At 43.1% G+C, this 25,305-nt stretch overlaps 1 protein-coding gene and 1 long non-coding RNA gene across 10 annotated transcripts in view; one reads left to right on the forward strand and one right to left on the reverse strand.

Moving 5' to 3' along the window:
• Positions 1-11,833, forward strand: part of SP100 (SP100 nuclear antigen) — a 98,547-nt gene extending 86,714 nt beyond the window's left edge. For 4 of the 7 annotated variants that reach the window (XM_067027151.1, XM_067027148.1, XM_067027155.1 and 1 more), the window contains one exon: positions 3,705-4,223. In XM_067027151.1, the coding sequence (XP_066883252.1) occupies positions 3,705-3,842 (138 nt within the window). In that variant the 3' untranslated portion in view covers positions 3,843-4,223. Of the gene's footprint in view, positions 1-3,704; positions 4,224-11,444 lie in introns of those variants that run through there. The other 3 variants (XM_067027156.1, XM_067027153.1, XM_067027149.1) reach the window with 3 other exon arrangements.
• Positions 1-25,305, reverse strand: part of LOC131750537 (uncharacterized) — an 88,280-nt gene that overhangs the window by 47,550 nt on the left and 15,425 nt on the right. For 2 of the 3 annotated variants that reach the window (XR_010839246.1, XR_010839245.1), the window contains exons 2-3: positions 24,149-24,305; positions 18,201-18,272 (exon numbers count right to left, since the gene is read on the reverse strand). This is a non-coding gene — a long non-coding RNA (uncharacterized lncRNA). Of the gene's footprint in view, positions 1-12,570; positions 13,340-18,200; positions 18,273-24,148; positions 24,306-25,305 lie in introns of those variants that run through there. The other variant, XR_010839244.1, reaches the window with a different exon arrangement.

Consider the following 25,305-nt stretch of genomic DNA (forward strand, 5'->3'; position numbering starts at 1 on the left):
GACACGATGATAGACATCTAATTGGAGATGATGGAAAGTAGAGCTTGGAGGCTTGGGGACTCAAAAAGAGACCAGAGACACAGATCTTAAAGCCTAGGGACAAATGCGGTAGGTGTGGTCACGGGAATAGTCGTGGTCATCTAGGAGAGTAAACTGAGCAGGGGACATGGGACAGGGCCCTACAGAATGCCAACATTCCAAGTGAGGAAGCTGCAAAAAAGAAGCAAAGTGTTAGAAAAAAATCTAAGAGAATGGAGTGTCATGGAACAAAGTATCAAGAGTGTTTCTAGAAGGAAGAGGTGGAATGGCACTCCCTGCCACCTCCCCACTTCCTCACCACCCACCCAAATCCCAGCTACCCATCACTGCGTGGGCCAGTGCCCAAGTCTATGCATTGTTTTGTACATAGATTCTCACACAAGGATGTGAATTCCTTCTTCCAGCCCGTGGTGTAGAAAGGATAGCTTCATCTAGATGAAGAGCTGCTACTCATTGGATGAAATGTTTCCCCACCACATGGTTCTCTTTCCACTCCGGTGGCCCCGGAGAGGGGCCAGGTGCCCATCCTCTGGCCATTTCTCCAGCACAGACACACGACCCTCATACATAGAAACTGTAGTATATAGGGATTCACATGTCCTTGCCACATAGATTATCACCGAAAAGAAAAGGAGACGCTGTAATTCCCCTTGCCCACGAATGGGCTCATTCCTTGACCAATTCTTATTTTGGTCTATAAATTCTGTTGTTTTAACGTGTGTTTGTTACTCCACAATACTTAGATGCAAACACTGTCAAATTTTTAACTTCACTAAATGACACAAAATCTGGCTAAAGGTCCCACATATTGAGATTGATGAAAAATCCAGCACCGATCAATTTTGGGGCCCCCTCCATCTTCCTTATACAGGACAAAGCACCAGGTTTCCGAGGGCTCAGAAAATTAGGGTAAAGCCTGGGCCTTCAACTCCAGTGGTTGCCGTTACCACACTGCCTAGCCATTGAGAGATGGCACCTCCACAGCTTACTTGCCAAGCTAAGTCATAGGACAGCTTCCCCTAGGCTCCCAGAGCCAAAGAGCTCTGTCATCCGTGGCACCCACCGGGTTATCTGTGCCCCTGGTCTTTCCAACCAGAGGCACTGTCACAGGCTCAGGGGCCCTCTAGGCACAAAATCCATAGTCCAGAGACTCCTCCCCAGGCCCTTCCACTCATGGAGAACTTATGGCCAAGAAAATGGGATGCAGTGATATCTCAGATGTTTATTCTGTCATATTAAATTGTCAGTAAATTGCCTCTTCAATGAGGCAATTTAGACGATGCATGGTAGACAACTAGATAAGACACTGTATTCCAGTTAGGTTTTGCCTGCAGAATAATAAATTTCTCAGATTATCTTTAATTGATCCTATTTCGTTGTTGTTACAAGCCTTCCTGTGTCAGAATCTCTGTCTTCATAAAGAAAACTTTAAAGGTCTAGCACACAGCCACTTCCTCCTGAGCTTCACTGCAAACCAGCATGTCTTCTTCTGAACTCTCCACTCAGTATTGTTCCTTACTATTTTGAGGAGAAAGGTTTACAAGTATCACCTTGGTACAGGCAAATGCTGTGTGTTCTAGAGTACCAACGTGTCGACTCTCTAGGGTCTCATTGATCCCAGTGATGTCTATAGTATCTCCCCTTCTAGCCAGAAAACTCAAATGAATGCGAGGTATGCCACAGAAAGACCGCGCTGTTCTCCTGTAATACTTGGTCAAGGTTCTTTCCTGAGAAATGCCACATCCCACCTAAAGGTGCTGACAGGTTAGTAAGACCTGGCCCCCTCCTGCCCTTCCTTCTTGTGGTACAGCTCCTCCCACCATGCACACTCAGCCTGCAGTTTTCTCTGGTTGTATGTGTCTTGATTCAGAAGAAGAGTCCTTAATATGTGTCTTGATTCAGAAGAAGAGTCCTTAAGTATCAGGATCCAGACATAAGAACAGAGCTGTTTAACAGTGCTGGCAGCAGTAGATGAATGAGAAGAAAACTCTTCAGGTGGTGATTAGGAATAATAGAGAAGTAACCCCCACCGCCCTCAGGTGGTTCCCAGACGCATGCACTTTGATGGGGTGATGATGCCATACATTAGCTGCTGGCTTAAAACATATACCAGCTGCTATGGGAACAGCACAAAGCTGACAAAGCTGGGGCTGCGATGAGCCTTCAGAAGGTGATCATGGGAGTCTATCAAGTCTTCTGACCCTGAATCACAGGGTACATGATAAGATCCCTGAATTCCGTGGGTATGAGTTCACTGCTGCATTTCCTTTGTTGTCAAGTGTATCTTTGGTCAGAGGTGATGATGTGTGAGATAACGCGTACATTGATAAGGCATTCTAGAAGTGGTAGAATTGCTGTGGTCCAGGAGGATGATCTCTACCAGGATTATGTCTGTTCCTATGAGGATAGATCATTGCCCCTCCGTAATGGGAGGAGTCTAGTGTAATTCACTATGGTGTGGAAAATAATAACAGACGAGAGGTATCATTGGAAACATTACCCTAGGACCTTAGAAGTCACTCCTTCCAGATACTCAATTTCCCCATAGATAACAGTGGATTGCAGACCTAGTCCTTTCCACCGGAAATGGAAGTGCTTTTCATTTTTTTACTGGACCTGGCAGCACGGTGTGTGGCTCAGAAGTCCCTGCCTTCGGCCCAGGTTCAGATCCTTACTTGGTCCAGACTTGGGGACCGTCGCAGGGAGACTGGATGCTGAGGCACAGAGTTATGTCCATGTGCACTTTGTTGCTGTGTAACTGCCCCCCGGCATCCGGGCCCTCAGGCAGGAGTGGGCAGGGATCTCCCCACACCTGGGCATCTGCCTATTTCCAGCAGCTCCAGTACTGCACTCCGGATGCAGAGCATGGAAAGTTTCTTAGAGGCAGAACTCTCATGGCCTTGGTGCTGGTAGAGGAGTGAGACCAATTCTCTCATCTGCCAGGAGCACATTTTAAAGGCTACTCGTGTTTCTCATCTCTAAAGGAAGATACCAAATCACATTTCTCAAATTTCAAAATCTTGGATTTCTTGGGCTTCCCTGGTGGCGCAGTGGTTGAGAGTCCGCCTGCCGATGCAGGGGACACGGGTTCATGCCCCGGTCCGGAAAGATCCCACATGCCGCGGAGCGGCTGGGCCCGTGAGCCATGGCCGCTGAGCCTGTGCGTCCGGAGCCTGTGCTCCGCAATGGGAGGGGCCACGACAGTGAGAGGCCCGCGTACCACAAAAAAAAAAAAAAAAAAATCTTGGATTTCTTTACGTTAGAATTTCCTAGTGTTGTACCAAAAAGTTAACAAGGATCACCTCAAGGGGTGGGGAATGAAGGATAAAGGAAGGCACCATGAACTTGCCTTAGACATTTCTGTACTATCATGGTGTCACAAGGAATATGGGCTGTGCTCAAAATCAAATAACTAGAATTTTTTTAATTAATCAATAAATTTCTGATGAAGAATTAGACTGCAGTATGGTGCCATTTTTGCTCCTCTGTCCTCCAGATAAAGAGAAATGATCCAGCTATGAGGAAACATAAACTATCCTCGACTGGATTAATTCTCACTTAACATTTGGGATAGTCTAAAATAAAACTCTGATTAACCAAAACATTGAGAGTTTAAGCTCATTAGCAATCTATAGCTGTTATTGTTTTTGTCTTTGCTTTTTCAGAACAAGAAATCCATCAATCTGGGACTTCAACTAGAGGCAGAATTTGAGAATGATTTCAAAAACATTTTTGGCATCCAGGAAATAAGTACAAACAGCAATTGGTTCGAGCCGATCTTTTATAATGTAGCCCGTTCCTAGTTCCCCCTTCAGAGTCTCCACTGCTACATGATATTGTGCCTGTGGCCCCAATGACCAGCTGCCTGTTGCTGTGTGAATAACACACTTCTTTTTCAAACTTTTTTTTTTTTTTTTTTTTTTTTTTTTTGCGTTACGCGGGCCTCTCACTGTCGTGGCCCCTCCCATTGCGGAGCACAGGCTCCGGACGCGCAGGCTCAGCGGCCATGGCTCACGGGCCCAGCCGCTCCGCGGCATGTGGGATCTTCCCGGACCGGGGCACGAACCCGTGTCCCCTGCACTGGCAGGCGGACTCTCAACCACTGCGCCACCAGGGAAGCCCCAAACTTTTATTCACTGACATTCCTGCTCACTTATCTTTCTAAATAAAAATTTTAAATTTCAGATTATCTTATTGAATAATTTGGGGTGAAATTCGCAAAAGAAAATATCAGGTCTTTCTATAAAGGATCATATTATGTGCTTCCATTTCCTTGAATCTTTTATTAGGTTCTTAAGTAAAGTTTTCTCTTCTTTTCTCCTCCCCACACAGGGCTTAGTCATTTCTTACTTTACTCTCAGGTATTTAATACTTTTTGGTTATTTTGAAAGTGACCTTTTTCCCAATGTATTTTACTACTGATTATTGCCTATTATAGAAAGATATAGTGACATACATTCTGATCACTGATTACCTTACTGAATACTGGATAGCATCCTTTTTGGCCTCATACCCAGTGGCATCAGGAAGCCCATAGTAGATGCACAGCATTTCTAACTTTCAGTTCGTACAATCGTAATTGGTACAGCTGATGGGAGCATTCCTCACCTCTGACAATTCTTGGTTCTGTTGGGGAATGACTCTGCCACGGCATCCTGGTGACCTTGCATGTTTCCCCATAGGCCACATAGGCAAGATTTGCCTGTAGCTGATCTAAGTCTTGAGAATGCCCTACGATCCTCCCAGAACCTGAGAGCCTGGGAAGCTTCTGAGCAGCTGCTACGAGGCCATTTCCTACTCACCACCTTATCTCCCAGAGGCTATCATGACACACTCTCCTCGTGTTCCAAGTTCTGATGAGGTATGAGGCTGTCTGCCTCCTTTTTAGGGCACAAAAAGTTGTAAAATTGCTTAGCTGTAACATGAACGTGTAGCATCATTCATGTTTCATCATGTCATTCACATCCCCTTTGGTGTTGGTGCTACCTGATGGGAAAAAGGACATGGAGAGCTGGGACCTTCGCTCTTCTTTCTATTGCTGTCTATGCTATAAATTGTCTAAATCTTAAAAGGGGGCATTATTTCTTTACAGGCCAAGTAAGTCAGCCCTGCTTGACAGGTCTTCAGACCCTATATGTTCCAATTATAGGACAGAGCACCATATATTGGTACTTAGTTCAGAGCACACACTACAACCTTCAGGGAAGTATCTCAGCCTCAGGAATTATTGTCTCCAGCTGGTTCCAAAGTTGAGTGTCCAATACACTTTTTCACCATTCAACAACGAAATTTTGTTGCAGTAGATAACTTTAAAGGTTAATTTATGAATGGGAAGCATTTAAAATCATGTCTGAGACACATGAATGTATCATTGTGGCTACATATAGTAGGGATTCTTTATTCAAAATGTTAATTCAAGCAAAAGGGAGCAATTCTAGTTATCTACTTAGCTAGTTGGTAGAAACTGAGACAAATGGAGGCCATAAAAACCAATATTGATATGGTTCCTCATCCTTTCCAAAGAGATCTATATCTATTTTCCAAGGTATAACAATGCTCTGGAAAAAAGGAAAATTCCCATGTCCTGAAAGGATTGTTGAACTCTGACCCTCGGCTAATCCTGGGGGCCTGAAACATCATGATGACCTATGTAATAGAAGAGGTTAAGGTAATAAATGCAGTTTCGATCTCAGGGCTCCTAGTCAAAAAAGTTTCTTATTACAGTTGATGAAATTATTTAGGGACAATTCGTAAATAAATGTGTGCAAAGCTCTGCCTACCTTCGCTGATCTTATCACTGAAAGAGGAATGGTCTCCTAAACAGGTAAAAAGTTCAGTGATCCTGCAAGAAAATAAAATTTCTAGGACTACAGTTGTCTAACTAACTGAATAAATTCCATCACAGACCAAACAAAGTATCTTTGAAGCTCTCTTTTGTAGCATATTCTATTTTCAATCCTTTGCCTCATAATTGTTATATTTTCCATTTAGACTTACTATTTAAAATTTGACCTTCTTTTCTCTTTAACTCCTTTTTGTTAGCTTTATTGGATCAGGACGATTTAGCAGTGTGGCTTCATTATTCAATCATTATCATTATCTAAAACTGGCCCTTTTCCAGCCTATCATCTTTATTTGCGGCAGAGATAGTAATGTTAACCAAATATCACATATATCCTCCTACATGTTCCAGCTCCTTGCATTACGCAGGGCCAAAAGACTAATATGACCAGTGGGCTAGAATCAGAAGCAGCATGTGTCGTTTGCAAGCTGATAAATAGAAGAGCCCTGAGAATTCTTCATGCACCTTCTCTCCTTCTACACTGATTATGGAGATGCCAGAGCCTAAAGGTTGACACAGCCTGGTACATGCATTCATGACCACCCCAGAAAGGCTCCCAGATACGCTGTGGGCTTTGAGTAAGCAAGAAGTAAACTTTGTTGCGTAAGCTACAGTATTGGAACTTGAGGGTTGTTTATTGCCACAGCATAACCTAGCAACATCTGGCTAATATGTATTGGAAACAACAGAGAAATGCCTATAGACGTGGGTTTTGGGGATGTAGGACTAGGAAGGGTAGAATATAAGATCAGATAATGGAAACTTCATTGGCATGGAAGCCCTCTCTTCTGAATCAGGATATAAGGTACTGGCAAGGGAACCTGGAGATGGTCCTTTCTATGACTATGTTGGCTCCTTGAAGTCAGGAGAAAAGAATGGCATTTAATAAATGAGATGGAGATGTCCCAAATGCTCTGACATAGTACTGAAAAAGGGGTCAGGAGGTTCAGGGAAGTAGCAATATTAAAGTGAGAATATTGTGTGAGACCAGAAAACACGCTATACAATATTCTTACCTATATGAGCCAAAGGACATTCCCTTTGTTAAAGCAATAAGAAATGCATTGTGTGGGAGTGCTGGCATTTTTGAGAACCACACTTTTGCCTGTCCTCTGTAAACTGGAGTTGACACTAGGATATGGTACCATGTGATGGAGCTTCCTAGTATGAACGGGACCGATAGGATTCCAGAAGGTAAATGACAGTGTTACACGACCAACAGGGGCAAGGTGGATGTAATTACAATAATGGGCAGCAAAGGCAGAGTGGCAATTAGGACACCTCGATTCATGAGGATCTGTAGAAACACAACCACAGTGTTCTAAGAAGAAAGCTTATTTCCACTACCACAGAGGGAAATTGAGATTACCTGGGTTTTATATCTAAGCTGGTTCACAGACTTAGAGCCCATTCATTGAAAGACTCTGCATTCCACAAGCATATACAACAAATAATCCCTAATCTCCCCCTCCAAAGGGACCTCAAGCCTTTTGCCAGAGGACCTGTGCAGTTGGAAAAGGGGAATATCAGCCCATTCATGGGCTACTTAATAGAGGGTTCAAGCTGACAATGATAAAAAGAGACTCAGAATACCATCGTGACGATAACCATAGATTATTTTTCTTATTTACTGTATGTATTGCAAAATTATTACCACAATAAGGTTAGTTAACACATCCATCACTTCAAATGATTACAAATTGTATTTGTGTGTGTGTGTGTATGTGTGTGTGTGTGTGTGTGTGTGTGCACGTGTCTAATTTCAAGCTTCTATTGATGGACATTTGGCATCTTCCTTACCTGGACCACTTTTCAGTGCTAAGCTAGAGGCTTCCTGGGGCTCTTCTCTATGACTCACTTCCAGCAAGTCATCTCTACTGACATCTGAACAGAGAAATGAAATCCCTTAGAAGGCTTGATTGAATGTCCAAGGAGCCAATGCAATAGAAAGTCACGTAACAAGAAAACTAGGGATGAACTGGGAAGCTCCAACAAGTCAGGAGTAGCACCATGCCCACCTGAGGGTACCCTGGTATGACTCTCAGATGCATCTCGCCTACGAAGATTAATGTTGCTGCGGCACTACCGCCAGAGACAGAAAATTTTACCCACAGTTCTGCTTTGTCTCACTTTCCTACACCTCACTGTCATTCTGCTTCTTACTCCTCCTACTTGTCTCTACACATCGCTTCTGGCTCTTACTGTCTCTCGCCCAGCATAATTTTGGAAGACAAGTGTTGAAGATGGCATATCCTCCAGTATCCTGGGTCTCTGAATGACTACATGGGGGCAGAGCCACCCTCTCCTCTTTCCAATACCCCTTCACCCACTCATGACCTGGAATACTGTAGACTGTTCCTACAAGCAAGAAACAACTTATCTTTTTAGCAATTACAAATGTTCAGGTTCTACACCACATAATGGATAACCTACCTTCACTAATAAAAAAAGATTAATCTGGACTCTTTACAATTTATTTATGTATTTACTTTAATTGAGGTGTAGTTGTTTTACAATGTTGTGTTAGTTTCTACAGGACAGCGAAGTGGAGTTCCCTGTGCTAGACAGCAGGTTCTCATTAGTTATCTATTTTATACATATTAGTGTATAGATGTCAATCCCAATCTCCCAATTCACCCCACCCCCGCCCCTCCCCCCTTGGTGTCCATGCATTTGTTCTCTACATCTGTGTCTCTCTTTCTGCCCCACAAACAGGTTCATCTGTACCAATTTTCTAGATTCCACATATATGCGTTATTACTTCTGAATGATCTAGCAAACAACTGGATTTAATGTTTTGTAGATTTTTTTTTAAAGATTCATTTGTATACTAAGAATTCTGGATTTGCACATATCTCTTTTCCTAACACGTATGTCCCAAGTGGAGGTGTTTCCAATACCATGGGATCTAAAAGCAATGAGAGGAACAAACAGTAATTTGTACATTGAAAAGTGGTAAATCTTGACGTTTCACACAATTCACAGTCTGAATTGAGGTGTATTGGCTATCATTTCTCTCTCCCCCTCCCTTTCTAAAGAAAATAGCTATGGGACTGAGTTCTAGAAACCAAGAATGGTAATTCCAGCTCTTCCTTTCATTATCTATCTGGGATGATGAACAGAGAAGTGGAGAGAACCTTAAACACTTACGTGCTTTGGTTTCCTCATGTGTAAAACAGGGCGTCTCATGACTGTTGTGCAGCTAAAATAAGACTTTTCTGGCAAAGTCCTCTGATAAATCACTACCTACTCAATGACACTGAGAAAGTAGAAATTAGCTCAGTCTGAAAAAGCAAAAATCGGCCCTGCCATTCATGAGGCTGGAATAACAGATACAGAGAAAGGCAACTGCAGAGTTAATAGGAAACAGTACTTCTCCTAAGAACTTGCTACTGCTGTAAAGTGTCATAACTGCCCTTCTTTGAATGACTATTACTACTCACTGAGAAACTCCACTGTCAAAATTCTCACACTATCCGAAACTTGCTGTTTGAAATGATATCAACAAGAATAAAGCTTAGAGGGTCTAAGTTATTTTGATAAAGAGATGGAATCTTGATTTCCAATCTTGGTGTGGAGCTTCCAATATGGGATTTCTGAATGCAGCATTCCACATTTTCTGAACTTTGTTGTTTCCTAGTAACAGGACCCTGCATCAATTTCACAATCCAGACCTGATCTTGACCTCTTTACACACAGCTCTGGCTTGCTTTGAACCTACCAAATCACTGCTTCCTATAAATTTTATTTAAACTCCACCTCCTCCCAAAACCTATAAAAACTCTATCTATATCTTGGTTTGGCAAAGCATTCCCATGGGTCTTCTGAGGTGTGTTTCCTCTCCATGTTGCAATGAGCCAATAAATCTTACTGTTGGACTATACAGACTTGTTTGTCCCTGGTAAACTTAAACTGACTGGAGAAGGTCAACTTGCTGGAAGACATCCATCAAAATCTAAAACTTGAATCTGCCAGTGGTTGATTTGAACCCTGTCTTTTTGAAAGTAATTAGATAACAGGACTGCTGAGATTTTCCAGATTTTTGACCAAATAATAACAATATTATGACCCAAGAAAGGAATACTTAGCCTTCTGTGCTCCATAAAAGATAAAGAAGTGGAATATATTGGGTGAAAATTACTGTATAAATTCAAGGCTTCAGTGTTGAATGCATAGGCATGACAATAGGTAATCCAAGAGATCTCATTTATGAGCCTGTTTCTATAAAATCAAAATATGAGCACATCTCTTCAGTCAATAGTGCTCCTACTGTTAAATATGAATGTATAAAGATTTCTTGTCTCTTTGCACATGTAGTAAAGGAAACGCAGAGAATGGGATTTTAGTATCACTGATTAGTTTTCATGAATTTGGTGCTCAGGGTAAAAAAACCTCAGGAAAAAGTAGCTCTGAATTCAGACTCCTGGAATCCTCAAACCCAAGACTTGCCTGCCTTGCTAGACCCAATTTTGGGGGGCAAATTACAAGCTCCCCGGTTCTCTTTTGCTGCATTTGTTTGCAAATAGTTGTCACTAATGTTCCCAGAATAAATGCATGAATTTCCTTATTAATTGCACTGTGTGTGACCCATCAACGCGATTCAAGGAACAGAGGTTTATAAAGTTAGCCAGGAAAGGCATGCCGACTGAAACAATTCCCCTAAATTAGAGCCCAAATTGGTTGATGTCTGCAAAGCAATAAAACCATAATCTTTGGAGTTATCTTTTCTACCAAAGATTTGCATCTCTACTGGACACGAAGTTAACATGTAACTTCACAAAGTCAGGCCCTAGTTAATAGTAAATAACAAATCAGGATGTGCAGTCATCTTTTTGCCTCATTGCCAAGTGTGGGTAATTTTTCTTAATAGCCTGATTGCCCTTAATCTGCCACTCTTGGAGAATATTATAATATATTTGATCAATAATTTGCAACTTATAAAGGCTCAAACAGTTAATAGCCTGATAGAGTTAGCAGTAAACTGTAGAAATTGAAACTCTGCTAAGTCTTCATAGACTGGTAGAGAAATTAACCCAATAGATGGCTCTTTTATTCCTCTGTAGAAAGTTAACCAGTTATGTACCTAATTTAGCAATCTTAGTTGGACATTCCTTTTTACCAACTGTATATTTCTCTGTTCCTTAAGGCTGTTAAGTCAGCTCTTGATCTTCCTGCTGCTAATTCTAGGTGGTGACCTAGAGGCTCCTGGTTTTCTCTGCAGCCCTCCTTTCCAGTCATTGCTACTCTCTGTACAAAGCAATCAGACCCCTTGGAAGTCTCAGTGTGTGGCCAAGAAGCCAACACAGAAGGAAATTCCCTAATGAGAAAGCTATGGAAGACCAGGGAAAATCATGGAACTCCCTGCGCTGCCATCTGCTCTTCAAATCCAACCAGCCCCCTAGGTTGATGTTGCTTTACTCACAATCACGAGAAGCTGAGACAATTCACCCAAGATGGGCAGTTTTGCTACGTCTTGCTCTCTCTTTTCTCACACATTGCTTTTCTGCTTCTTATAGTTGTTCTCACTAATCCCTTCACAATTCTCTGCCTGTTTCTTGCCCAGGGCAACATTGGAAGATGGATCCCTGAATGAGAGTGTGGATCAGAGCCCTCTCCCTTTCCTCCCTACTTGCCCACTCAACCTCCCTTGCCAACCCAGAATCAGTTTTGATTGTTTCCGTGAGTACCAAATAGATTCTAGTGTTTAAGCCATTATACTTTTGTCCAAAACAGATGATGGGAACTCTCTAAAATACAAATTTACATTTTTGCTTATGAAATATAAAGCAACAAATTCAAATGAATATTGTGTAGAAAAAAATGTACATTTTGACATTGAGTTATCTTATTTGCTATGATACCTAATGTGTATTATTTCCAAATTAATTTTGTTCATAAAATCCATAGAAGAGAAACTGTAACTGCTTAATAAAAGTTATAAACCCTGTAACAAATAACCCATGCAGATGTGTTTGATTATTATTTCCCTTTCTTCCTTCGAAAGGAAACAGATGTTTGCTGAATTGAGATCTGACACCTAGTATACACATTCTGGCTCTGCCTTTAATTCTCCAAATGACTTTGTGAAAGATTCTTAAATAGTTATGTGCTTAAGTTTCCTCATCAATAAAACAAGGATAATGACAGTTATTCTGCCTACTCCTTAGTGATACATTAAAGATACAAGGTATTATTTCCAAAATTATTTGTGAAAAACTTTGTAGACAAGCCAATGGTATGCTGAAGAATATCTGTCAAAAAGTCTATTATTTGGGTTTCTAGGTCTTTCTAAGTTATTCATATACATATATATGCAAACCAGTCAAAAATTACTTACCTTTTTTGTGATCTACTGATGATAACGGTTGGTTGAGGCAGAAATCAATCATCAGTTGAGGACATCAGTATGAATAGATATGTGGGGTGTTTTTTTTTTTTTTTTTTCTGACACCACCTCTGTGGTGTCTTTTCCAACACTAAATCCAGCATTCCAACACCAATCAATTCACCAATCAGCTCTCCAGCTCAGCCCCACAATACCGCCCCCCACTTCAGATGTCAACCACAAATGGGTCCCCAGGCTAACCCATGTTTCTACCTGGTAAACTACACATTTGGGAGTTCCAACAAGCCCCCTTAAGTTCAATAATTTGCTAGAATGACTCACAGAACTCAGGAACATGCTCTACTTATGATTACAGTTTTATTATAAAGAATACAACTCAGAAACATCCAAATGGAACAGATGTACAGAGTGAGGTGTGGGGGGAGGGGTAGACCTTCCATGCCCTCTCCAGCACACCAGCCTCCCAGTGCATCCATATATTCACTACCTCAGAGGCTCCCCGAACCCTGTTTAGGGGTTCTTATTGAGATTTCTTTATGTAGCCATGATTGATTAAATAATCGACCGTTGGTGAATGAACTCAATCTCCCTCCTTTGTTTATTCCCCAGAGGTCAAGGAGTGGAGCTAAAAGTTCTAATCTTCTAATCACAAGGTTGGTTTTTAAAAGACACTCCATCACTCAGGAAAATTTAAGGGTTTGGGGAGCTCTGTTCCAGGAACTAGAGAGAGGGCCAAATACACGTTTTTTATTATACTACCACAATAGGCATGATCATGTGAAAGGAAAGGAAAATAACAAATATGCTAGCTTGTTTCTACTCTAACATCAACGCATGAACACACATATTCAATGAATAGGGCCCTGCCTACCACATTTCCCAAAGTGCCACATGGGGTAAACGCCGAGAATGGGTTCCCAGGATTAGCTGGACCATTGGCTGTGAATTGCACTCAAAGTAAATGCATCAGGAAACAGGAGCTCTGAATTCAGATGCCTGAGGTCCTGCAGCTCAAAGCCGGCCATCCTCACCCTCCTCACCTGGCCCATGACTTGGTGCTGAGCTCAAGGCTTTGGGGGGCTCATCCTCATCATTGGATTCACTGTTGATCACTGCACAAAGGAACAAAACCCCTTAGGAGTCTCAGTGTGGGGTCAAGGAGCCAGTGGGAAGCCCCATAACAAGGAGACACTGGGACGGACTCTCACTGTAACTTTTGGACATGAGTCCGCCTTCTCCCCCAGTTGCTGGCCTCCAGGATAAAGCAAACTTTCCTTTCCTACCAACACTTTCCTCTCAAGTACTGGCTTTTGAGCAGCGAGCAGCTGGACCTGAGTTCAGTAACATCACTGGACGCTGAGTGAGGACAGATGGCCACAGATGGCCACAGCTGCCACAGGGGGCAGCTTTGTGCTCTCCGTCTTCTCACTGCTCACACTCTTCTTCTTCCCCTTCCAGCCATCTCTCCCCATTTCTCTGACTCTGCTTCTCTTTCTTGTAGCTCATATCTCTTTGTTCTTCTCTCAATCTCTGCATGTTTGTCTCTCTCTCTCTGTTTCTGCCTCCTCTGACTTGATGTGTCTTCTGTCTCCCTACCCTCTCTTGCTATCTTGCTCTGCATATCACTTAAGTATTTCTCCCCTCCTAGGTCTCATGGTACTTTTGCATTTCCCCCAACTTTCCTCTGCTTCCCACACTGAGGACCAGGGTCTCCCTCTCCTGCACGCATCCCATGCTCGCTGGCCACTTCCTGTCACCTCCACGGTGACACACATAATGTCACCACATCATAGATTCCTCAGCCAGCCTTACAGATTATTTCAGGTGTTTGGTCACAAGCTCTCCTTGCTTGCCAGTTAATTTTCGGGTGACAAGGTGAAACTGTCTTCTGCATATCCATCAGACCCACAACGTAAGATTGTACTAGATTTTTGCATCTGGATAGCTCTGCCCCTAGAAAAATAATGATTCATGAAGAATCTTCATTTTTCCCCCTCTCCCCACTTCACTTCAGAGGATCACTCTTGGTGCTGAATCTCACCCTCTTGCCTACCGCCTCGCTCTATGTTTATCGCTTTGCATCTTTCTGTCTTCATTTCTCAAGTGTTTTTCTTTTTACCTTGAAGTCTACCTCTTTGTTTTTCTCTTTTCCCTTTACCTGCTATTCTCATTCACTAACTAATAATGATCTTGGCTGAATTTTGTGTTTATTCTTATGTTCTTTGCCACAAAGGTAACTTATTACATACATACATAAATATAATTCTCAGAATATTTTTGAAAACTGTCCATATAAGTACATCAGTAATGCAATGTTTGCCAAAACATGTGTCTAACATTTAGGGTTCAGAAATATGAGCCCCTTCATCCCTTGACAAATATTAATTGAGCTCTTATTATGTGCCAGGCACTGTGCTTGGTTCAGAGGACACAGAAAGAGCAAGACAGATATAGTCCCTGCCTTGAAATCACACCGTCTACCAAGAGAGTACATACCAAGCACATTATCATGATGAAGCCTGAGTGTTGTCTTATAGCCAGTATGAAGTGTTCTGGGGAACATATAGCTGGAGGAATTAGTCCCATCCAAGAAACAGGAGTGGCTTTCTGGAGGAAGAATCACGTAAACAGGAGGTGGCCAGATTAGGGAGGGGGAGAAAAAGGAAAAGGTCAAGAAAATAGACCCAAATAGGCAAAGGCAATCCAAGCAAGTAAAAGAAGTCATCATGACTAGACTTGGAATGAGAGAATAGAGGCTGGAGAAATAGGAGTGTTTTTGTGGCCCGTGGCCTTGGAAGCCTCACGAAGGAGATTGAGTCAATCCACAATTCCAAGTGTTGTGAATGTCATTGGGTTTAGATAGGAAAGCAGAGTGGTATGTCTGCACTTTTGCCACATCCATCAGCTGAAGTTCAAGGGAGAGTTGTCAGAAATCTGATTAGCATCATGGCATTAGCGACAGGATAATGGTCAGCCTGGAAATACTGCCAAGGTCAAGTCAGCAGGGCCAGGTGACTGATGGGGGATGGGGTTGAGGGAGAGGAAGACTCACGAGAACTCCAGAGTTTCTAACTTGAGAAAACTAGACAGTAATGACACTATTACTAAAGAGGGAAATCTGGCAAGGTAGAAAGAGGAGGATCTAGTTTCACGGAAGACAATGATGAACTCAGTTTTGGAAGCACTAAATTTGAGGTTCCTGAAACACATCCAAATGAGATGTCTTTTAGGCTCTTAGATGAATATGCTGAGAAGACAGATCTGGTCTGGTCATAAGTATTGGGGATCAGTCAGCTACAGTGTTGATGGAGCCATAGATGGGGGAGACAGTCTGAACAGAGGCTTATTTTAATCTGAACAGGTTACACATGTCACTTTGAAAAATGAGTTCACTTTACCCTGAAGATGGGGACAACTCCTTATATCAGAACCTTCTTTCCAGTGACTCTCTTTTCAAATCCTAAATATCTCAATGTGCCTCCTCTCTCTGTCACGCTGACCTCTACCAATTTTCATTCATTCTCACTTAGCACTTCTGTCTTCATGGTTTCATTGAACCTCTCCCCCAGTTTCTCTTTTCTTGGTGTTTACTTTGCCTCCTATGTTTCTTTCTCCATATAATTTTTATCAGTGTCCCTTGTTTGAGTTGCCAGTTTATTTATCTCCTCTCTGCTATGTCTCTCACTTCCTCCCCTTCTGTCTCTGTTTCTCTAGGGCTTACCTTGACCCTCTGCCTGACTCTTCTCTTTCAATTCCCATCTTCCTATGTACTGCCCTTGTCTCAAAGGCTGTGTCCCTCCATCACTAAAGGTCTCTTCTTGTTGCTTTGACCATACCTCCAGAGCCCCTTCCCCGACCTCTTCCCTTCTAAAGCTCTTCTACAGTGATCTCTCTCACTTGCCAATCTGACAGTCACACACATTATTTGCATATTTCTGTGACAACTTTTGGCAAGTAGGATAAAAATTATCTCCCTGTCAATCCTCCACCAACCTGGAAAAGTCTGGATCTCATCCATTTAGGGAAAACCAGGCCTGGTTTTCCTTATAACTTATTATTTGATGGCCTAATCTATACTCATTTCTCTATGTTCATTCTTCTTACGTTCTCTACTCAGGGCATCCTCCTCCAATGACTTCAGCCCTCCTTTTCCTCTTGCTTCCCGGGCAGAGCTAGAGTGAGGCAAACAAGAGGCCTAAGGCACCAAATTTAAAGACACACTTACTGTCAGGTTCATGCAAGTGGATGTCTCTTTAAAGTCTGTACCAGAGACTCTCACATGCCTCACCCTTCTTGCCTCCCTCATTCTTTAGAAAGTAGCCAGAAGCTGGGATCTTGTGTGTGCCCTCTTCTCCCTCCACATAGTAACCTCATCAGATAACTGGTGATTTAAAATATCGGATTCAGTCATAGTTATCTTGTCTACCATTCAGCAATAGGCTGTGAAATTCTTCTGACTTTCTCTCCTTTTTTATTCCAAGAGCTTTGGATTCACCAGGCACTGAAGAGAGAAAAAGAAAGGAGAGACCAGAGCCAGTGGCCATGAAATAGACTAAGGTGTGGTCCTACTGAGTTCTGAGGTGGGAAATTTCCTTGTGAAGGAACATCCCTGCTCCAAGGACCCTACTGAAATCCAACCAAGCCCTGCTCTGCCTCTTGCCATCTTGTTAGACCTCGTTCTCTTTCTCTCTGCTTCTCAATTTTCCACCAGGATCCAATCTCCAGGTATTGCTGCTTCTGTTACTACACTACGAAGATATTTCTGCATCTTGGTCTCCATTGGCTTCTGTCTCCCTGGCCTCTCCTGTGGCTACATGTTTCTGTCTCTCCCTTCCCTCCAGTGATGCTCTCCAGCTCAGCTCTGTCCTTGAATCTCTATTTTCTCTCCCCAACTCTCTTCCTCTACATGTCCCTCACATGTCCCTATACATCAGGGTCCAATCCCATTCTCCCTGTCTCTGTGGTTTTTCCCCACTCAACCCACAGAAATGAAAAGATGCACTAAAAATAGTTATATCGGTGTATCCTGACACTGGGAAGAGGGGAACAGGAAGTGACAGCTTAATGGGTATAAGGTTTCGTTTTGAGGTGATCAAAATGTTTTGGAACTAGATAGAGGGGATGGTTGCACGACATTGTACTAAATATGACTGAATTGTACACTTAAAATGGTTAACTTTATGTTATGTGAATTTTACCTTCACTAAAAAAATTTTTTTTTAATTAAAAAAAAAAGAATGCAGGCTCTGGATTCAGAATGTTGGGTCCATGTGATGCTAGGCCAACTACCTACATGACCTCTCTAGAGTTCAGTTTTCTTATCTGGAAAATGGGCACATAAGTAATACTAACCTCCAATGGCAGCCCGAGCACTAAACCCACAACTGCCAGAATAAATGTTCATTCAAGGGAGCTGTTAATAATGTGGCTGCTTTCATTGCGTCCTTTACTCCTTTCTCCTCTGTCTTTCATTTGCCTTCCTTCTTGCTCTCTCTCAAATACCCACATCCTCTCCTCCACGTCTCTACCACTTCCTCATCTCTGTCTCTATATGACTGCCTTTCCCCTTGAATATTCCTGCTTCTGAACAACATCCCCCATATTTAAATTGGTCCCTTCTTCTGCCATCATCAAGGGTCTCCTCTTTGATGCTGACCTTGGGCCCATGGTCCTCAGCCCTTCACACCTTTACACTGAAGGTCTCCTATGGAAGCTCGTAATTACACTTAGATTTTTATTCTACTTTCCAAGTTATTGGGAAGAAAACCTTTCTTTCCCACTTTTCGCTAACGTCTTGGATTCTACACGCAGTCAGGTCATTTTAGAATTGATACAAAGTAACACTCATCTACCTGGCCCATGATCCTCTGGTTTTCCAGCTCCAGCATCACAGGCTCCCTTCCAGAGCTCAGTTCCTTTGTCTCCTTTTCCTTTAGTAACCCCAAAACAAAGGTTGTATCCCGTCATAATTACCTTGTTCACAGCTGGGCATTTTTGGTGTCTCTTCTCTATCACTTTCCTGGGGAAAATAGTTGTCTTGGATCACTGAACAGAGGGAAAAAAAAATCATTAGCGTCTGCAGGCAAGTGATCATGGACATCACTTCATAATTATACATCTGGACCACCCATGAACCCATGTACTTCAGTGGGGAACTTCTGTCCCTTGGGCCACACTGAATCTCGGTGGCTCCTAACTCGGTATTGCTTGTCCCTTTCCCTGGGACAGTGAAGAGAAAAAAAAAAAAAAAAACAAAGTCCACTGAAATCCTATAGGTGATAAGCCACTCAGGTTTTAAGGATGGTGGAGTAAGAGGAGGTTATAAACAGTAATTAATCACCCAATAAGATGATCAGAGAGGAGTGAAAGCTTATCCCAATATAAATTCTATAAATAGAATGTCTCTGAATTTAAAGAAGGGACTAAACAAGGGGAGGGTTGGGCTTAATTGAGTTGGGGAGGATGAGTGGATCCCAAAGAGACAAACCAGAGAACACAGGAGCGACTAGATGTCTCCCAGGGGGCCCAGATCCCAGGAACACAGGAAGGACACTCTGAAGCCACAAGCAGGGAGTGCCTATGGCAGCACTGCAGGACGTCCCCATGACTCCTGGACCAGGGACCCAGGAGGCTGCCTCAACGGGGAGAGGCCAGGACACCAGCCCAGGGCCCCTGCAGCTAGATGACCCAGCAAGCGTAGGAGGAAGGAAATAAACCAGGGAGCCTAGGGGGTGGGTCCCTGCCAGGAGTCCGGGGACGAGACACCAGGGGAGGCAGTGGAGCCCGGGCTGCCCCAGAGCTGATGGCAGGAGCACCTCCTGGGACAGTGCCCTCTAGGGGGTGAGATGGACAGGACTGTGAGAGCCATGGCTGCTTTGTCTTCCCCAGGACATAGCTTCAAGCCCCAGCAAAACCAGGTGGAAGGTACGAGAACAATGGCCCAAAGCTCAGAAAAGGCGAAGGTGTCCCAACGAGGGGTTGGGGACTTCTGCGAACATACAAAGGTGCAGACTGGACAGCAGGAGAGACGTCGTGCCCTGGACCACAGCCCCCAGCCTCTCAACTTTGATCGCTGACCCACAGCTCCCAAGGACAGCAGGGTTTGAGAGGTGGCATCAGTGACCTGCCCCAGGGGCACGTGGGTGGCAGCAAGTGTAGGTGTGGGTCACCCCAGCACCAGGAGCCCCAGAAACTAACACATGTGATGTGGGTACTGGGCCCATGGAGGGGGGTTCCCACAGTTCATGGAGAGGACCAGAGCCCATGAGATGTGGGCAGAAAGGTAACTACCATCCCCTTTGTTCCCATGACCTGAGGACATCCTGTTTACAAATGTATTGACAAAGTATGTGAATTATATATCAATAAAGCTTTTAAAAATTAGTGACTTGTGGGCTCCCCTGGTGGTGCAGTGGTTCAGAATCTGCCTGCCAGTGCAGAGGACACGGGTTCAAGCCCTGGTCTGGGAAGATCCTGCATGCCACAGAGCAACTAAGCCCGTGCACCACAACTACTGAGCCCGCGTGCCATAACTACTGAAGCCCGCGTGCCACAACTACTGAAGCCCGTGTGCCTAGAGCCCGTGTTCCGCAACAAGAGAAGCCACTTGAATGAGAAGCCCACGCACCGCAACAAAGAGTAGCTCCCATTCGCCACAGCTGGGGGAGGCCCACACGCAGTGGCAAAGCCCCAACGCAGCCCCCCCAAAAAAAATAAATTTTTAAAAAATTAGTGACTTGAAATTTTTGCCTAGCTGTTTGATTTCCTCTATTCCTTTCTCTAACTCAGGTATCAGTATAGAAATTAGATTGCTCTTATTTTCATCAGTGTACTATTTTCACAAATCAATGCACTTCATATTTTATATTAGCTTATTTTTTAATTTTTTTTTTCCTTGCTTAAGAACTGGTGTTACTTCCCTGTTACTACAGAAATTAAACTTCAATTTTGCAGGTTTAGGATGTCAGAACACTGCATAGTCTGCATGTGCAGAATCAGCCCAGCCTCCCTGGAATCCTCTCCTCACTCCCATGCTTTTCCACATGCTGGCTCTCCTTCTGGGCTGGGTGGGCTCTTGTGACTTCTCCATTCTTTATCTGGAGAGCTAATTCTTTGCCTTTGATAAAGTTTTCTGTGGAAATCAAATACAGTAAGTCCCCTACGTAGGAACGAGTTCCATTCTGAGAGTGTGTTCGTTAAGTCCAAGAAAGGCTAGGTACCCAGCTAACACAATCGGCTATACAGTACTGTACTGTAATAGGTTTATAATTTTTCATACAGATAATACATAAAAAACAAACACAAAAAGTAAGCTTACAGTACAGTACCTTGAAAAGTACAGTAGTACAATACAACAGCTGGCCTACAGGGGCTGGCATCGAGTGAACAGGCGAGAAGAGTTACTGACTGGAGGAGGAGAGGAGGTAGGAGATGGTAGAGCTGAAGGGTCATCAGCAATAGGAGACAGAGGGCCAGCTGCAATTTCACTCACGCCTGACGTTGAAGGCACAGGTTCTTGTCCCTTGCTGGATTCAATTCTATCTACCCTCTTGAGAAAACGATCCACTGATGTCTGGGTAGCATCTCTTTTTTTCTCATCATAGGTGACACGGTGGCACTGGATTACATTCTGAATGGCTGCTGCAACCTTCACATACGGTTCTATATTCGGGTCCTGCGCCTCAAAAACTAACAGTGCCTCCTCAAATAAAGAAAAACTCCTTGCTATTTCCTGCATCGTGAATCTCTTCAGTTCTTCAGTTACTTCTTCCTCTTGTCTCTCTTCGTCCTTTCTCTGGGCCTCCAATTCCATCAGGTCTTCATTCGTAAGCTCCTCGTGTTGCCCAGCAAGGAGTTCAATGAAATCGTCCTCTTGCAGATCTGGCTCCAGCTTCTCGCTGAGGGTCACTAAGTTGCTGAAGACCTCTTTGGACTCCTCACCCACCTTCTCAAATCCACAAAAATCCTGAACAAACTGCAGGCAAAGGTTCTTCCAAACACCATTCGTGGTAATGGCCGTAACCTCACACCAAGCAAAGTCAATGTTTTTTATGGCCTTGTAGATGTTATAGTCCTTCCAAAATTGTTGCAAGGTTGTTCCTGGTTCGTCACTCAGCTTCACTGCCTGACGAAAAGTGTGACATGAATAATATTTCTCGAAAGTCGCTGTAACTCCCTGGTCCATAGGTTGGGTGAGCTATGTAGTATTTGGTGGCAGATGCACTACTTTGACGTTGGGATGAAAATAGTTGTCCATGAATGCGCCCAGAGCATTGTCAAGCAGCAAAAGAATGTCGAATGGGACCTCCTTCTCCAAGCAACATTTCCCTACCTCCGGGATAAAGTGGTGGAAAAACCAGTCCCGGAAAATGGCCTGCATAACCCAAGCTTTGGGGTTACTCTTCCATGCAACAGGAAGAGAGCCCTTGCCTATGTTTTTAAGGGCTCTTGGGTTCTCTGGATGATGTTAATAAACTAAGAGAGACTTCAGCTTCATATCACTGAAAGCACTGCCACCAAACAACAGAGTTAGACTATCCTTTGCTGCCTTATGGCCTGGCATCAACTTTTCCTCCTTACTGATGTAACTTCAGTCTGGCATCCTCTTCCAGTACAGTCCTGTCTCATCCATATTAAAAATCTGCTTAGATAAATACACACCTGTATCAATAATTTCTCAAAGCATTTCAGGAAGTTCCCGGGCAGCTACCATATCTATACTCGCTGCCTTGCCACTAACTTTTACGTTGTGAAGGTTGGCTCTAGCCTGGAACGGATGAAACCAGCCATGGCTGGCATTAAAAGATGTGTCCTCGGATTCCTCGCAGTGTTTCTTCAAGTCTTCATAAAGGCTTTTAGCTTTCTCCTGAATCAGCATCAAGCTGAGTGGGACTTGACACTGCTGCTGACCCTGCATCCACACACTGAGAAGTTTCTCCATTTCCTCCACCACTTTTCTATGCTTCTTCAATACTATTGTCAACATCATCGGCACAGCAGACTTCACACGTTCCAAGATCTTGTGATCTTCTTGTTCTTAAGAATCGTGCCGATGGTTGAACGATTCATGTTATAAGAATGAGTGACATCTACCATCCTTTCGCCTCGCTCCACTCTTTCAATTATTGTCACTTTTGTTTCCATCGTTATCGCTTGGCACTTCTTAGCAGTACCAGCTACATCACCGCTGCTTTCACGCTTGTTTCCAGACGTCCCGGGCTTGAAATAAAGATATTGTACTACGGTACTCTATACAGTGCTGTACAGTAAAGTACACAAAAGCACAACCATTTGTAGAGGATACACGCACATGACAATGTATGCCAGACACGTGAACTAACTTACGTGATTGGACATGCAAACACATGTTCACACCTTTGAAAGTTCGCAACTTGAAGGTTTGTATGTAGGGGACTTACTGTAGAATCTGGTCCCCTTTGAAGAATGTCACAGTTCACAGTTACCTGCATCACACCGCCTAGCATGGGGCCTGGGAAATGGGAAGCATCTCACGAATAGTTGTTAAATAAGAGACTGAGAAAATGAATGAATGAAAAGTAGACCTGGACGCCAAAAGGGAAGGGAGAAAATTGATTACCATTTTCGAAGCTTCGATAAACCTGAATTAAGTCAGGATACTCCTTCAGATGGACCCTGCTGAAGAGGGCTTGTAGAAGTGATTTGTCAAATGTCTTCTCAAGGGGACAGAGAACATGATATACCACTTTCCCTACAGGGACCAAGTTCCTACAGGCTTCCTGAGACTCCTTTAAAAAAGTGCAATGGAAAAAGAATGTAAAATAATAGTTTCAACCTTAAACAGACATCCAGGAAGGAATTGCATGGAATACTCGTTCCACTTTCTCAGTATAGACAGACTCCTATTTTTCATGTAATATTTTAGAAATTCTTAAATACTTGATCAACTGCTTAAAATAACAAATGAACGCTTCCTCTTGACTTTTTGAACAATTCATCCTGCCTAGGCTGTGTCAAGAATGGCTCTTATACCAATTCTGTTGATTTCACAACAACCAATGCCCACCCCGCTCCGATGTGAGAAGCCCTGAACGGGCTCCAGGAAGTATGGAGATGGTTCTGCCCTTGCTGTAAAGAGCACAAAGGGAGGGTTTCCCTGGTGGCGCAGTGGTTGAGAGTCCGCCTGCCGATGCAGGGGACACGGGTTCGTGTCCCGGTCCGGGAAGATACCGCATGCCGCAGAGCGGCTGGGCCCATGAGCCATGGCCGCTGAGCCTGCGCGTCCGGAGCCTGTGCTCCGCAACGGGAGAGGCCACAACAGTGAGAGGCCCGCATACTGAAAAAAAAAAAAAAAAAAAAAAAAAAAAGAGCACAAAGGGAACTGCACAATCATACAGTGGAGAGATGGCTTCTTCCTCTATTTCCCCGGAAGGGTCCACTGATCAAATTTACTTGAATTCCAAGACTCCAGAACCACCTAACAAAATTTAAACACTTTGGAGGAGAAAAAAACAAGGCAGAACTTTGATTTATAATCGCACAAATTCCCTGGGGATTTAATTTGACATAAGTGGATATTGTAATGGAATACTGCCCCAATTCTCTTAATTACTTTAATTTTGTTTTATTTTGTTATATTGTATAAATTGCTAGACATCTTGCAGAGCATATTAATTTCAATTCAGCAATATCACCACTACAATCCACCCCCACTCCAACATGTGCCAAGAAGAGAGGACTTCAATTAGGTTAGAAGTCATGTGTGCTTGCCCTGTCACCCTTGACCTTATAGGATGATTAACTAACTTAAAAGGGTCTTCCCATAAAAAGCATGAAAGAACTCTCAACCAGTTAGTGATACACTGAGTTTTGAATTCAGGATGTCAAACATAAATTAATGTGGGGCTGGGTTACCTTGGGGAGTTATAATAAACTTCACTTACATTATAGATGTTTTCAGTGATAAAGGACCCATCTCTGAGGCTCTCAAGGAAAGGAAATGGCTTTGTTACTGCACTTGCTATCTCCACTTTATTTTTCCTGAAGTGATTCAAAAAGATATCATGGAAAATCTTCTCCTTGCTCTGGACTGAAAACATCCTAAGGGAAAAAAATATAGTAAGAAAATAAACATCAAGATTTCAAGATGCCCTTCCCACTGCACCCCGCAAACAAAGAAAAAGAAGAAGAGGAAGGAGAAGAAGGAGGAGGAGGAGAGGAGGAGGAAGAAGAAGGAGAAAAAACAAAGCAAACAAACAAAAATCTAGGCCCAGATGACTTCATTTGTGAATTCTTTGAAACATACACATAAGGAAGAATATTACCAATCTTACATAAATTCTTTCAGTGAATAAAGAAGAAAAAGAAATACACCCCAGGGCTTCCCTGGTGGCGCAGTGGTTGAGAATCCGCCTGCCAGTGCAGGGGACGCGGGTTCGTGCCCCGGTCCGGGAGGATCCCACATGCCGCGGAGCGGCTGGGCCCGTGGGCCATGGCCGCTGAGCCTGCGCTCCGCAATGGGAGAGGCCACAGCAGTGAGAGGCCCGCATACCACAAAAAAAAAAAAAAAAAAAAAGAAATACACCCCAACTTGCTATAGGAGGACAGCAGACTCCTGATACAAAAACCTGACAAAGACATTACAAAAATGGAAAGTACAGGTCAATGTCTTGCGTAGACATAGATAGAAAAACTCCTACAGAAAATTACCAAATCAAATCCAGCAACAGATAAAAAGAACAATACATGATGACTAAGTAGGATTTATTCTAGAAATGCAAGAATTCTTTAACATTTAAAAATCAAGGAATGTATATCACCACATTGACAAAATAAAGGAGAAAACCATATAATAATCTTAATAGATCCAGAAAGGCACTTGATAAAATTCCACATCTGTTCATTTTTTTAAACTCTCAGAAAGCTATGATTATAAAGTAACTTCCTTAATCTTATAAGGTGTATATATTTTTTTAAAAAAACGATTCCTAACATCTTACTTAAAGGTGAAATAATAAGTACATTCCCACTCAATCTGAGAACAAGACAAAGATGTCCACTGGCACCATTTCTATTTACATTTACTGGAACTCCTAGCCAA

This window comes from Kogia breviceps, chromosome 2 (assembly GCF_026419965.1).
Source record: "Kogia breviceps isolate mKogBre1 chromosome 2, mKogBre1 haplotype 1, whole genome shotgun sequence".
Lineage (NCBI taxonomy): Eukaryota > Metazoa > Chordata > Mammalia > Artiodactyla > Physeteridae > Kogia > Kogia breviceps.